Source organism: Musa acuminata, chromosome BXJ3-2, assembly GCF_036884655.1.
Source record: "Musa acuminata AAA Group cultivar baxijiao chromosome BXJ3-2, Cavendish_Baxijiao_AAA, whole genome shotgun sequence".
NCBI classification, from domain to species: domain Eukaryota; kingdom Viridiplantae; phylum Streptophyta; class Magnoliopsida; order Zingiberales; family Musaceae; genus Musa; species Musa acuminata.
The window spans coordinates 24,805,528-24,820,015 of record NC_088350.1 but is presented as its reverse complement, the minus strand read 5'-3'; the positions used below and the strand labels follow the sequence as shown (position 1 = coordinate 24,820,015).

Below are 14,488 nucleotides of genomic sequence, written 5' to 3'. Positions count from 1 at the left end.
TCTCTCTCTCTCTCCTCTTTGATTAGTTGTAGCCATCAATTCATTCATTCATATCAAGTTGCATGGTGATTTGTGAAACCTAAACAAGATTTGGTCTGGTCTGGTCTGGTGTTTTCTTCTAGTGGAAGCAGCCATCATGGCTGTCATCTTTGTTTCTTGAGGTCATATTGTTCATCCTCTTTACCTGGTTTCTGTGTTTGCTGGAGTATTTCACTGCTTTATTGCTTCCAATGCAGATATAAATCTCATGATCATGATCCAAATCAGAGCACAGGCTGTGAGGTATCGATCATTGGCTTCACCAACCATCCTTACCAGCTAAAATTTCCAAATCTTCCCAACCAACCATTCAGAACAGATGAAGCTCAAATTTGCTTGTCTTGACAAATATGGATTGGGACTGCTCATGCCACCCTCTTGCTGCTTTTTATTTTCCTTTTGTCCTCTCTTGTTCTTCACTAATTATGCACCTGGATGTATTACTCATGATCATGGACCTACTTTGCCGAATTGAGTCCACGCATCGAAGCATTATAATTAAACTTGTTGGTGGTTGGAACATCAATTGTCATAGCCTTCAAGCATTACAATATAAAAGTTGATCAATATTTTTCTCTCCAAAGAGTTTAGGATCTTCGGTTCGAAATTAAACAGGCAAATCATACCTTGGTCTGTTAGTTTCATCACCACTTTTCTCCTTATACCTTTCTTGAATCTTGAGTTCATCTTTTGGACATGATCAACTCTTCTAAACCTGGAGAAATATGTAGGAAAGGTCTCTGCATTGCCTCTACAAAGCTAATTAGTAACCAAAGCAACAAGGAGATGATGATAACTTGGTATTTATTGCATTATGACATGATGTGGATCTCTGGGATCAAATTTGTCTTTAGTAGTTTTTAGGACCTTCAGGAACCAGACTGCATTGGACTTTTGAGTCCCAATCTCATTCTCAATGTAGATCATGATTCAGTAATCAGACTATGCTGGCCAATATATAATTGGATTTTGGTGAAGCATTCACATCCCCTCACAATTAATCTATTTCTTCTTCATGTGGTGGTGGTCTATATCATGGTTGAGCTGTCTAAATCCAAATGCATGAAGTGATCAAACATCCCTGTCAACCAACTAGGAGAGTAATCTTTTCTCATTCCACACCTAATTAACCTGGATGCCACAAAATGGTTGTTGTCTCCATGATTTGGGAACAACTAAAAGAACATTAAATTTAAGTATGAAAGTTTGATCAGTTAATAGATGATTAAGGTACTGGTTAATGATTAGGATGGTTTTAGATCATTATTATGGGATGCAGACCAGCAATCTGAGAAAATATCTTCCTAAAGGGTAGCCAGGTTACTGTAGTTCCCAGAAGAAAACTAAGAAGGGAATTAACTCACAAAGAACATGTTCTACCACTGTCCATTTCTGCCCAGGCTTTGGTAATAGTAATGATTAATAGCAGAATACAAAGGATGAAAATTGTTAGGAAAATGTTAGTACCAGCTAAATCTCACCCTGTCCCTGTTGCCAAAGGTTACATGAAATTTGCAAGCCTTCCATGTCTACCATGTCAGATCAACAGCAAGAAGAAAAAGGTACATGAAGGCTTTCAAGAACATAAACAAATGAATGTCTTTCAAACTTCTAATGTATTAAAGCAGTGTTATGTATAACAAGTTTCTACACCACTCCATTATGAGAACCCTATAATGCCGGAACCACAATAAACGATGAATATTACATGCTTGTTCAGACGTATGTCGATATTGGCTCCTTGATGACTTATGAGAAAACTAAAATCGAACAACTCTCACTAACATGACAAACAAAAACCACTTTCTGACAGAATTAGGAGACTGAGAAATTTCTTGATACACTGTTGTATTTTCTGGACTAACAGAAAAAATTTCAGCAGCAGGTCTTGCTGGAAGTCTGCTTGGTCTCATCGCTCCCATTGCTGGTAAGGCTCACCCTGTTCAGAGACAGTTCTGATTTGTAGGAATCCGAGTTGAGGACCTTCCTGCTCACATTGTTATATATCTCCCTGATGACAATCTCAAATGCCTTCTTCACATTTGTAGAATCTAGAGCCGAGGTCTCGATAAAAAACAGCCCTTCAGCTTCTGCAAGGCTTTTTCCTTCTTCAACAGATATATTTCTGATGTTGTCCAGGTCACATTTGTTGCCAACCAGCATCTTCGCAACAGTTGTATCAGAATGCGCTGCATTATGTTCGATCAGAATACATATAGACATGGCATTTCATAGGATAATATCAATCATCAAACATGCTAAAGAACACATGCATATGAATCTGGAAAAGACACCAGCAAAGCTGCTGAAAACACAATGAGAAGCTAATATAATAGGATATCTATGATTATATAATCTCGGTCTCAATTTAGTTTTTAGTCAACCAATTTCGATTGCAAACTTGTAGCTTTCCTGATTGTTTATTTCAAATAACCAATAAAATCTGAGATATAAATTCTCAGTTTATATCAGTTTGAAGTTTGAGCTACATATACATCCAGTAGCCTGAACAAAACCTTTTAGTTTACACCATCTCGGTAAGATAAATTTTGTGGCAGGGTTCATGAGTTGCTGATTGACACATATGGAAGTTGCAAGTAATGTCCTCAGAAACAAAGAGATGAGAACAAATTAACAAGATTTTTAATGTATTATCGATGTGTTTCACTTCAATCCTACATACATTATGGTTCTTAGAGAAATTATAATCACATCATTCACTAACCAAAAATGAAGACAGTAACTGGACGCGAAGGAGATACTTAATAACTAAGAAAAGTATATTGGTATCTACATATAAACAAAGCTTGATTGAGTTCCTAAAAGTAAAATGTGGAGGGTTTAAAAAATGCAGAGGCTTCTAATTATTAATATAATCACCCATTGACAGGCATAGGCAAAAACACATTTACAAGTAACACAAAGACGAGCCTAAAAAATTATCACATGATGAAGAAGATATATTTTACATTAACATAACAAGAAATACTAGTAGTGACCTTCCTCTTGATCACACCGACACATTGGACTAATTACCAGAATTCACTATCAGTTAAAAAGCCCTCTTAATCAATTGCTGCAGAGTGAGCAATGAGGTGCAAGGAAAATCAAGTATGAAAGATAGACTTTAACTTTTGGGTCAGACTAATCTATGTGGACTTCTGCAATAAGTCAATAACTAGTTATTTTTAGTCAATTAAACTGCAATAAAACAAGTCTAATCTGAATATCGTTTTCTGTTTCTGTAAGGCAAATCTACATGGCATTTTTAGACCTTCACCTTCTTTTAGCACTAGAGTACTAGTTTGTCGAACTTATTTATATTGTTAATCCTCTGTGCCTCTTCTGTTGACTGATCTTATATCGCCTTCTCAGTGGATTGTTCATCTCGGTTTAGTTGGCCGTTATTGACTTTCTGCAAGAAGTAAATGTATTTCCAATTTATAATAGTAGCTCACTTCTAATTATTAGCCAACACTGAAATAATAATAAAAACAGAGCTATCCTCATTTCCTAATGTGGCTACTAAGCTTTCCTATCATCAGCGCATCATGATAGATACTGACAAAGTATATGCTCAGCCACACAAACTTTAAATTTATTAATATCAACATTGATCTGATATGATGTTTAAGTTCAATGCTTTTGCATAGTGCATGTTATTATTCTTCATCATTGCACAGTTTTATCCTAATTGAACGCAAAGCACTGTCGGATGTTTTGCTTGCCCCTTAGGTCATCCATTATGGTGTCCTTTGGATCCTACAACGACAACAATAAAAACAAAAAAGGCCTAATAACGATGTTCACAATGATCATACGACAGTTTTATCTCATACTCAAAGTAGTATAGTTCTCACAATAATTGGTTGACAAAACAGAAAACTAAGGCCATAGTATTACATCCATGTCCATTTAAATGTCATCCAAAAAATGAGGAATTTCAATTTTACTAAAAGTCTAAAACAAGGTTGCTCGATGCTCAACTACAGAATTCAGCATCAAATTTGTTAATCCTACTTTCTTGAGTAAATTTTTCTTTGGCTAAAAATTAGCATCAGCTCCTGATATCTTTGTGTTTCCATTGATAGATATCGATTGGATATTGTGCACGGCATTCATAGAGACTTCTTAACCTGAGCAGTCCTCCGGAAAGATAAAGATGGTATCGACAAACACTATATGTAGATAGTTTCTTTTTTGAAGAGAAAATTTGGGTATTGAAAGTCTATTTGTTTCAATAATTTACAGTACTATTCAATCAACACAATTATCCAATTCATGCAACAAATCTTCGAAGTTTGATCCCTATACCAGTTCCACTGTTACTCTATGGCAGGTCTTCAAGTATATTGCAAAGTAGACCATCCATGACTTGAACTTATTTTATCTTTCTCCATTTATAAGATTTCATTCAAGAAAGTATCCCAAAGCATCATATATGCTTATAACTCCCTTTTGAAGACATTAAACTGCACAGAACAACAACAAGTGTAATAGAAGAAATTTATGAGATCTAATGAAGAAAGGGGTAGAAAAAAACCCAATTTTGATGAGATAACATCAATTGATTTAGCCTTTCGTCATCCTATTAATGGAATAAAGCGAAAGCAAGAAGTCAGATCTACCACGGAGGGAAACAAAAGATCCAACTTTTAGGCGAGATCGATCGACGGGGAGATAAGAATCAATAGCAGATGGAAAGCATAAGCAAGGGTCAAAAACATCATCTGTAGGTACACATACTTTCGAGCTCCTGGAGCCAGCGGGGGACGCTGTCGAAGGTGGTGCGGCGGGAGATGTCGTAGACGACGAGCGCGCCGACGGCGCCGCGGTAGTAGGCGGAGGTGACGGCCCGGAAGCGCTCCTGGCCGGCGGTGTCCCAGATCTGGGCCTTCACCTCCTTGCCGTCGATGACCACGCTCTGGGTCTGGAACTCCACGCCGATGGTGGCCTTGGAGTGAAGGTTGAACTCGTTGCGAGCGTAGCGGGAGAGGAGGTTGGACTTCCCCACCGCCGAGTCGCCGATGATGACGATCTTGAACAGGTACTGCTCCCCGTCCTCCCCCTCCTCCATTGCCGCGTCCCAACCTCGTCTCCTCCCACTGAGTGCGTTTTGACTCACCACATGAGCTTCGTACGGTAGAGAGACAAGTGTGTGTGTGTGTGTGAGCTGTGATTTCGGTGGTTTGCAATAGATTTGGTATTAGATTTTGGCTCTTTATCAAAAACGTCCCTGTATTAAGACATAACAAAGAACGACCCTTCCTATATGCAATCTATCAGAAACACCCTTCAATTATCACAAATGACTGAAAAGCGTTTCTCTCACTCAGAAGGGATGTGAGTATCCAAAAAAGTCCCTATCTTTATACATAACAAAAAAGGATCCTTCTTACATGTATGCATGCATGCCTTTCTCTTTTTTTTATGCGATCTATCAGAAAAAACCTTCAATTTTCGCAAATGACCAAAAAAGAGAGATGTCAGCATCCAAAAACGCTCAACCAATTATTACTATTCAAAAACAATAAAGACATTAAATATAATACCCAATGCATTTTATCTTATCCAATATATTTATGCACCTATTTTTCTATTATACTAATTTCCAAACCCCACTAAAAGTTGCTCGAATTTTATTTAAGTTGATCATAGAGCCTTTTTGCCATCACTTTTCTAAATCATCTCAGTAGACAAATGGTGTCACGATCACTGACACGAGTGATGACAAGATAGCTCAGCTCAGACTTTGAGATCTCTTTGCTTTGGTATTATGTTGGGAGCTTTTATTGGGCATTGTGAACTCATTTAAAGGTTGAAGGTTATATACAAAAAGGCCACTATTCATTCGAATGCCAAATCATCATCTTTAACATATGAAATATAAATCAGATTATTTTTTTGATAAAAAATATATTATGTGAATTTTCTTATTTTTTTGCTCTTCCTTTATCCCTACCTAATAGTTTTTTTTTTCTGTATACCTCTCAAGAAAAAAAAAAATCAAATTCAATCCAAAATTGATGGGTTAGTGTAAGCTTATCCATTTAAATAGAAAATAAAAAAAATATAAATTCAAATTTACTAAAGATCTTAGCTTTCAAATCGTCTGATATCTAAATATTAGTCTATTAAAAAATAATTTGGATATAAATTGGATGTGTATAATGAAATGTTAATAAATAGCTCTACTAAAATCTATCACTTTTCAGGCTAATTATGTATTATCCCTATAATTTATTATCTTTAGCATTCCTATTTTGAAAAGATACATTCGAATCATTATATTTATGAAATTAAAATATTTAATTTCATTAAATTATTTTTTTTATAAAAATCTTAATATTTTACTTTCGTAAACATAAATGTTTTAATATAATTTTTTAAAATACTAAGGATAACTAATTATAATGGATAATATATATATAATTATTATCTCCATCTTTCTCCCAACCCAAGTCCTACACTCCCACTGTCTTGTTTGCTGATTGATCGCACGAAAACTGCAATGGAATCCCATTACAAGCAAGCAAGGTCTTGGTTTCGATAGAACCGGAAGGACAGAAAGACAGACCGGAAAGAGATGAAGATGGAGACCAGTAAGCTTTGGCCTTCAAAGCTGCAGAGCAAAGCTTTCCTTTGGCTCAAACGTCAACACCTGATGGACTCGGCAATCCAAGCGTGGAGACATTAAAGAAACCAACCTTACGGTGGCTTTGGGATGGAAGCCATAAAGCAGAGCATAAGAAGCAGTGGAAACACTCGGCTGAGGGGGAATAGTGTCTTCGGTGAGGAGGCCACGTCATGCCTCTCTGTGCCATTGACAATGACCTCTCTCTACTGCTTACTAGTCCACTGCTTCCTCTCCTCTCTCTCTCTCCTCTCGCTTCTTCTTTATAAGCACCAGTACTAGAGTGCAGCGTGCTGTTTTCTGGTTGTAGGAGATGATGATGAGCAGGCACCACATTCCAGCGTATGGGGACTGGGATAACTGGGATGATCTGCGCATGGCAGTGAGAGCAGCTTATCATCAACATCACCAGCATCACCAGAGAAAGGTTCTTTATATATTGTTGAATGTTGCCAGGTAACGCTTTGCATTGAGTTGTAGGATCTCAAAGGTGTTCACTGATTTGTGGTTGACAAGGTGAAGAGAGGAGGAGAGAAGCAGAGGAAGCAATGGAGGGTGTGTGATGTGGCAGCTCAGACCACAGCAAGAGGAGGAAGAGCTCCCAAGGCTGTGGACGAGGACTTGTACAAGATTCCACCTGAGCTCCTCCACAAGAAGCCCGAGAGGGTTAGCCTAGTCTTTTTATGCTTGTGTTCTTTTGTGATAGCTTACCAAAGTTTAGAGCAAAGATCACATCCTGGGTGTTGTGTTCTAACATTGATTGCAGAAGATGCTGCTGAGGAGCTTGGTGTCAGGATGCATGGGGCTCAACTGCATTGCTTGAGAGAGAGAGAGAGAGAGAGAGAGAGAGAGGATGTAGAAGTAATGTAGTGAGGGTGAAGAAGATGAGCATCAGTAGAGGTGTAGTTTTTGTAGCACTTTTTTGCATGTTTCCTTCCTTCTTTCAGCAGTGTGGAGAGGTGGTATTGGTAGACTTTGTTGTTGTGCTTGAAATCTATATGCATTGATCTCACAATCTGCCACTATCTATGACACACACAGCATACTAGTCAATCAATAGTATCATTCAAGTTGGCATTTAAAGACCATTGAAACCAGGTAGAGTCTTACATGTCCTCCAGCTTTCATCAGGTTGGGAGTTGCAAGCAGAAGAGTGCAAGGGTTGGACAAGGAGCTGTTTAATGTCTCCAAAAGGCTGTGGTGATATGGTACCATTAGTCCTTCCCACTCTCCAAGAGTGAAACCAAATTTCTATAAAGTAAAAGAGGAGACAGAAAATGCTGATACATGATTTTCAAACACAATGTAACTGAGATCATATAAAATGAACATTGTTGTTTCATTGCCATGAACTCCTTTTTCTTCTTGAGAATGATGATGAGATTGATATTTCTACCTCAAGTACCAAAATCCAATATCTCAATGACTCAAGTTCTACATTAGACTCGATCCAACATCCTCTCTGCTCCTTAGAAACCTGCATATTAAAACCTGAAATCACTAAGCTCTCTCAACTTGGAATAAGTTGAGAGAGGTTAGTTAATACAGTTGATGTATGCTACAGGTAATAGTGTAGTTGACTTTGCTAGAAAAAAAATACTTTTACAATATAAAAGAAAAATGTCAACTCAAAAACTCAGATACTTACCATCTCATTGATGTAAAAGATAAAAGGAACTGATAAGCTAGAATAAAACAATTTGATGTACACCACCTAGTAATTAGTGTAGTTCAACTTGCAAGAACTAGACATTTGTCGTCTGTACAATATAACAGAGAAAAATATCAACTTGAAAACTCAGATGCACACAGTCTAAGCGATGTAGATGATAAAGGAACTGACAAGCTAGAATGAAACAAATTGAACAGGTTAAATAACTGTGCTGCAAAATTTAGCAAATTCTGATAAGCATCACATTTTCCTTTTATTTCCACTAGATCTAAATATTGCTTTTCTAGAATCTAAGAGTGGTTGCCAGACAGAAAGAGACACATAACAGGCTACTATTTCTCATGTTTAGTAAAATAGCGAAAAAGATGACAGTAGGGATTGCAAACTTAAAAGTCAGTTTCGTAGAAGCAGCCCGACCAAGCTGGATAACAGTTACATCATCCTCTATCCAAGTAGAGGAATTAGATTGAAGGATGTTGCTTCAAGCAGTGAGAGTTCCATGATTTTTCACCTTGATTTTTGTAGCTGAATATAACTAGACGCATCCATGATTTCCATGAGAAAAACTGCTTTTTACTTGTCAGAAGCTGTAACTGTGAACACAAGGAACCTTGAGACACACCACCCGTTAAGTGCCAATTGCTCAGTCTCTGAAAGGCTAAGGGAAGAACTTCTTGGCATTGAAAGGCCGAACCCTTGAACTTCGATCTTGGAAGTTAAAATTATTATCCGTATTCATAGGAGCAAATGCTGCATGATTTAGGAATGGTGTCAGAGACCACACGAAAGAACTGAAAGATGTCTATGGAATTCCAAGTACATAAGAGTTTCAAATATTATTAAATATCATGGGTGGGCAATGCTACAAATAAATGTTCTGAAGTGGAGAAGAATCAAATACCATGGTATTTGAGTCTTTGACATTTATACTAGTTCAAGTAGTTTGCCTACGAACATCAGTTGAAAACCCAAACTAACCCTTGTTAGTTCTAAAGTCCAGTTCTGTTGCGAATTAATGTAGATTGTACACTTGTTAAAAGGGGAAAAATGACACTAGCAGAGAAAAAGACTAGCTTACAAAAGGCATTTGACTAAGATGATATCCTAGGAATGCAATTTATACTATAGTTTGGCAGAGAGGCGACCTAGGAATCTCAGTAACTGGCTGGACCACTGTATCATGTAGACTAAATTCATCAAATAATTAAATGTTGTTAAAGGATACATCCTGAGGTCTAAGGTTCTCTCGAGCCTAGGCATGGAGCAAGCTACATGCCTAGCAAAGGTGAATCTTACATGGAAACTTAGGAAAAGCAAATTGAAATACAAAAAAAACACCAAGAATCAGCATATTTCTTTGCTATAAATTTTTGTCATCATCACAAATACAGATGTCCTTTGTCTCTGAACTGCATCGGCGCTCACTCTATGTAACCTTAAAGAAATTCTGACGCTGATAAAAAGCACATATAAAATCATCATTCCTGGAAATGGAGCAGCATAAATAACATTGCGTGTTGTCAAGGATTTAAGTTCCAGCGGCATGAGCAAGGGCAATCAGACACCATAATAGACATCAATTTTTCCACTAAATCCATTTATAAACAAACAAGATAGAGTAGATAATAAAGTGCATAGGGCCTCACAGAAAGAAAAGATAGAGAAATCCAAGAAAAGGACCAACCTCTGTCCCTCATTCTTCTTTCTCTGTCATATTCAAATTTATCACGTACTTGGCTAACCCTTTGCCGTGTTTCATTTCCCTGGAGACCTTGTTCCTGCATTCAGAAGAGGATACTCTATACTTTATCATGAAGTCACAGGATACTAACTAGATAAAGCCCATGTCAACAATGAAACCTAGCTTGCATTGGAAAGATAGGCTCCTATCATTTGGAATTCATTTTTTAAAAGATATAATCAATATCAAATCCTCAAGAAAGAAAGAGAAATATGCATTTGTTCGCCTCTAGCCAAAATTTTTATGCACCTAAGGATACAATAAAGTGTTGATCAAACAAAATCTCTCTTTACACAAATGAGGGAAAAGTTTGTTGCCAAAAAAACCTGGGAATTCAAGTTAAACAGAGGCATTAAATGCCTCAAGTCTAAATTAGCAGTAGCAATATATGTCAGGTTTCCATAAATATTTAAACCAGGAAAAAATATTAAACAGAAATCAGACTTGTTTTCTTAAATGAATAATTTCCTCACTGGCTTACAGATGATATTGATTTCATTTCCATCATGATTGATAAGTTATTCAAAGTCTCTAATACAGTTACAAACAGTGATCTCTACCTTCATCCTTATCTAGAAGAGTTACTAGGTTAAAGGAAAATGGCATTATCAAAACATTTAATTAATGACTAATGATACTTCAGGGTGTTCAAAATTATAACACATTGTACTAGCTGCTTTTAGGCAAAGGATAGCTTAAGTGATTTTTCTAAGCAAACAAATCATACAAATCAGATAAGAAAATTACAACAGGTAAGCAGCCAATAAACTACTGAACATAAGATAAGAAATACAATGGAGATGATTTAGAAGACAGATTTCAGGAAAGGCATTTGGCAATCAGCCTATCTGGAGAATAAGATATAGCATGTCATGAGTGTATAGCAATTATGGTTTCAGTCCAGGCAGATAAGTTTTGTCATTGGTTATTTGTATCCAAGCCAATTGAGCAAAATTCACCTAGAATAAGATGGTTTCAGCAGAAATTAAATGGTTCAAACACCAACAATGACGATTTGAAAAATATGGATTACTTTAAAATTACATCTAAATAAAAGACAAATGAAAAGAAAGTCATGATGATTACTATTAGTCATGTAAAACTGATGCACTATGGATTCTTTGACATGCTGAATCAAGTATAATGTATCAATCAAAATCATCAACATCTCAATACAAACGGTCAAGATAAGCATACTATCAGCTTTCGGCCTGAAATCCTTAAACGACTCAACAGAACTTTTAAAGAGCATCATGCTCCTTGCTCATATCTACTTTAGCTCTAATCTTCTCTAACGATACTATGATGTTGCTAAGCTGGATATACATACATGCTAAAAATGGTAACAAGAACTATAAAATATCATCCACCAGAAACTTCGAAAAGAAACATCACAAAAGCATACTATAGCAAGAACTCCAAAAGTTAACATAGCAGTACCTTATTTAGCTCGGCATGTGATTGCCTTTGCCTGCAACAACAAAACGAAGTACATAAACTGAACTAGTTTTTTAAAAGTTATGATCATTCAAATTTAGAAATGACTAACTCTTTGACCAGAATCATATACTTCAGATGTTGTAGAAACATGACACGGAATAACTGTAACTGCCTACGAGCATTAGCCCTCCACATTATTACTTATGTAGAAGATGTTAGAGAAAGAAAAGAAACAGCAGTGGCCCATTATCAATTATTTTTTCATTTATGAATTAACCATGACTGTCAACTAAATTGGCGAGCGAGCGAGCGAGAGAGAGAGAGAGAGAGAGAGAGAGCATGGTCCAAATAAAGGTGTAACTTATTCCAGTCCCAACTAACATGTAAGAATCTCATTATATAGTTCTCATGTAGAAAGCATACTTTGCGAATAGATCTCTAATATCTATACCTGTATGGTGAAAAGTCCAAATCATCATCTTCGGAAGATTCATAATTGGCATGATCTTGTGCAATCTTTTTCGAATAGCCTTCATCCCAGTAAAGCCTTTCCCAATTCTCCCTAAGCTCTTGATATAATTCCATGTACTTTTTACACCAAGGTTCATGCTCCTGTAAGATAATTGGACTTAGCATCTTCAAACTGTGTGACATGATTATTGCACATTTTGATGATAGCGTAATTCGCTTAAAATTGTTTGCAATATAAGAGGAACCAGAAGACCAAGTTATGAAGTAGAACCTGTATATTTGAACATGTAAAGGCATGTCTACACACAACTAAAAAAGAAAGTATTTAGCAATGTTATTAATATGAAGTTTCAACATTCTGAGAACTATGTAATATTACCAACAAACATGTACCCAAAAATAAAAATGACAACAGTTTATATCAGGACACGCGATTTATTCTGCAACCTAAATTGCTTTCAGCGAACGGTGGCCGCTTCTCAATCACCGCACAAGGTGAGATTTAACGTTTCATATAATAAAAAAAGATGGCATCCTCCAAACAAGCATGTGTGATGAACAAAACACTATGTTTCCGTTTATGCTCACTTAATGTTTGTCGATTTGTCTCTTAAAGGTTTACAAAACAACAGGACTAAGAAAGCCTCGATAAAAACTCGGTCTTTCTAACGACCCCATAATAGTTAGTGTGCTCGTCTTCCCTTTGGAGTCAGTGATGATATCCACAAGAACAGGTAGGTGGGAATGGGCATTACCGAATCCTTGAGGACGAGGCGGGTGCGGCGCATGAACTGCTCCCGCATCTGCTTGCGGCGCTTGTTGGGGAGGTTGTCCCTCGGGATGAGAAACCGCTCGCGGTGAGGGACGTGCTCGCCGATCTCGTGCATCTCCCCGTCCACCGCCCACCACTCCGACTTCCCCTCCACGCCCTTCTTGCCCAGCGGCGGGACGCGTGGCATGCCTGGGCGCCCCCACCGCAACTGCTGGAGGCTGAAACCGCCCAAGGGCGGCGGCTGCCGCCGGACGACCCCTCGCAACATGGGGAGAACGCGAAGCTACGGCGACGCAGGGCACGGGTCGGAGCACCGCCGCACCTGTCAATGCTCTTTTGTCCCGTGATGGTCATGCGTGTTTACCTTAATGCCCCTAACAGCGATGCCAATGCTTACGCTTCCGTGAGGGTATTAACGTCAATTGATATTTCGGTTTCTTTGGGTCTCTATTAAGAATTAGAATGACAAATTTTTGTCCTTAAAAATTGCAATGTATTTATTGTTTATGTGATCTCCAAATATTTCTATCGTTAATATCCATAAAAAAACTCTAAATATTTGAGTTTTTTTATGGATATATATGCATATATATATGTATATATGTATATATATATATAAAGGACAATAACAAAAGCCAATTATTTATTGATTTGTCATATTAGGTGTGATAAAATATTATCTAATTCACAAACAAATTAATTCAAGAGAAAAGAAACCAACATAATTCTATGTCTGTGTGTAGTTAGTTTGCACCATATAGACTTCCTCCATATTTATGTTACAGACTGGAATGTAATTGCCAACCTAAATTCGATTGGTGTAGGATCTTGAAATGAACCAAAAAGACAAGTAAGAAAGAGAAAGCTCATCTTCTCTGATGGATGTAGGAAGATCCAAAGGCGATTAGAGTTCTTGCACTTGTCAAGTGATGTGTGTAGATTTCATGTTTCAGATAGATGACACTGTCTGTACCTGGAAGAAACAGGAAGAGATGACTGGCATCACAGACCAAGAGAAGAAGAGAGAGGGTACAGCCTTCACCTGGGACTCTCACTGGCGGCATGCCGAGGCTGTACTCTCTCTCTTCTCCCATTGGCCTCGGTGTGTTTGTTTTACCCATGATCGATCGCCTCGGAACCCTTTTTATAGAGGCAGCTCGTGGTCTCCGACGCCATGTGATGTTGGCGTAACCTTTCCTTCCCATTAGCGTCCTGTGCGTCGCTGGCCGCCAGCGATAGTGGGTGGGAGGTGCTGATTCCACGAGGAGCGTATGCCGGCAGATCCAAGTGCATGACTCCTGAGAGGGCTCTGACCTTGGCGTTATGCGCAGGAAGACGACGGAGGTCCACTAGTAGGACGGAGGTGGAGACGCTGTAGCTAAAGCGGTGGATGCATGCATGGCTTACGGTGCCGCCGCTGTAGCCGTATGCCTATGCCAAGCTTACGGGGGGTTTAGAAAGGAGAAGGCTTGTCCCGAACCATGATGAGCTGATGCTTTATATTATCGACACAGCAGCATTCGCATCGCTGTCGCCGTCGTTCGTGCGGTGTTCATCTCTCGATGTTTACGGGTCGTTAGGGTTGCATATGATGCAACTGGGTGACGGCATACGACAAACGTGAAAGATGGATCACCAGAAGAGGCCGCAGTGGTCGCCCACCCGGGGACAAGAAAGTCGCAGCAACGTCCCCCACCTCACATGGAGCGAGGCAATGCT

The 14,488-nt window shown here is 38.2% G+C and overlaps 3 protein-coding genes across 3 annotated transcripts; 1 reads left to right on the top strand and 2 right to left on the bottom strand.

Moving 5' to 3' along the window:
* Positions 1-1,638: 1,638 nt before the first annotated feature.
* Positions 1,639-5,202, bottom strand: LOC135632149 (ras-related protein RABA5c-like). Its single transcript, XM_065140613.1, has 2 exons — positions 4,786-5,202; positions 1,639-2,228 (listed from the first exon to the last, which is right to left on the bottom strand). Exons 1-2 carry the CDS (start codon positions 5,114-5,116, stop codon positions 1,915-1,917), a joined length of 645 nt encoding a protein of 214 aa, XP_064996685.1. The 5' UTR covers positions 5,117-5,202; the 3' UTR covers positions 1,639-1,914.
* Positions 5,203-6,986: 1,784 nt separating this feature from the next.
* LOC103974099 (uncharacterized) lies at positions 6,987-8,384 on the top strand. The gene is made up of 3 exons (XM_009388854.3): positions 6,987-7,100; positions 7,190-7,339; positions 7,440-8,384. Exons 1-3 carry the CDS (start codon positions 6,987-6,989, stop codon positions 7,494-7,496), a joined length of 321 nt encoding a protein of 106 aa, XP_009387129.1. The 3' UTR covers positions 7,497-8,384.
* A 141-nt stretch (positions 8,385-8,525) lies between these two features.
* On the bottom strand, positions 8,526-13,102 carry LOC135631306 (uncharacterized). Its single transcript, XM_065138865.1, has 5 exons — positions 12,753-13,102; positions 11,978-12,138; positions 11,527-11,557; positions 10,030-10,123; positions 8,526-9,095 (listed from the first exon to the last, which is right to left on the bottom strand). The coding sequence occupies exons 1-5, from the start codon at positions 13,035-13,037 to the stop codon at positions 9,004-9,006; spliced, it is 663 nt and encodes a 220-aa protein (XP_064994937.1). The 5' UTR covers positions 13,038-13,102; the 3' UTR covers positions 8,526-9,003.
* Between the last annotated feature and the right edge of the window lie 1,386 nt (positions 13,103-14,488).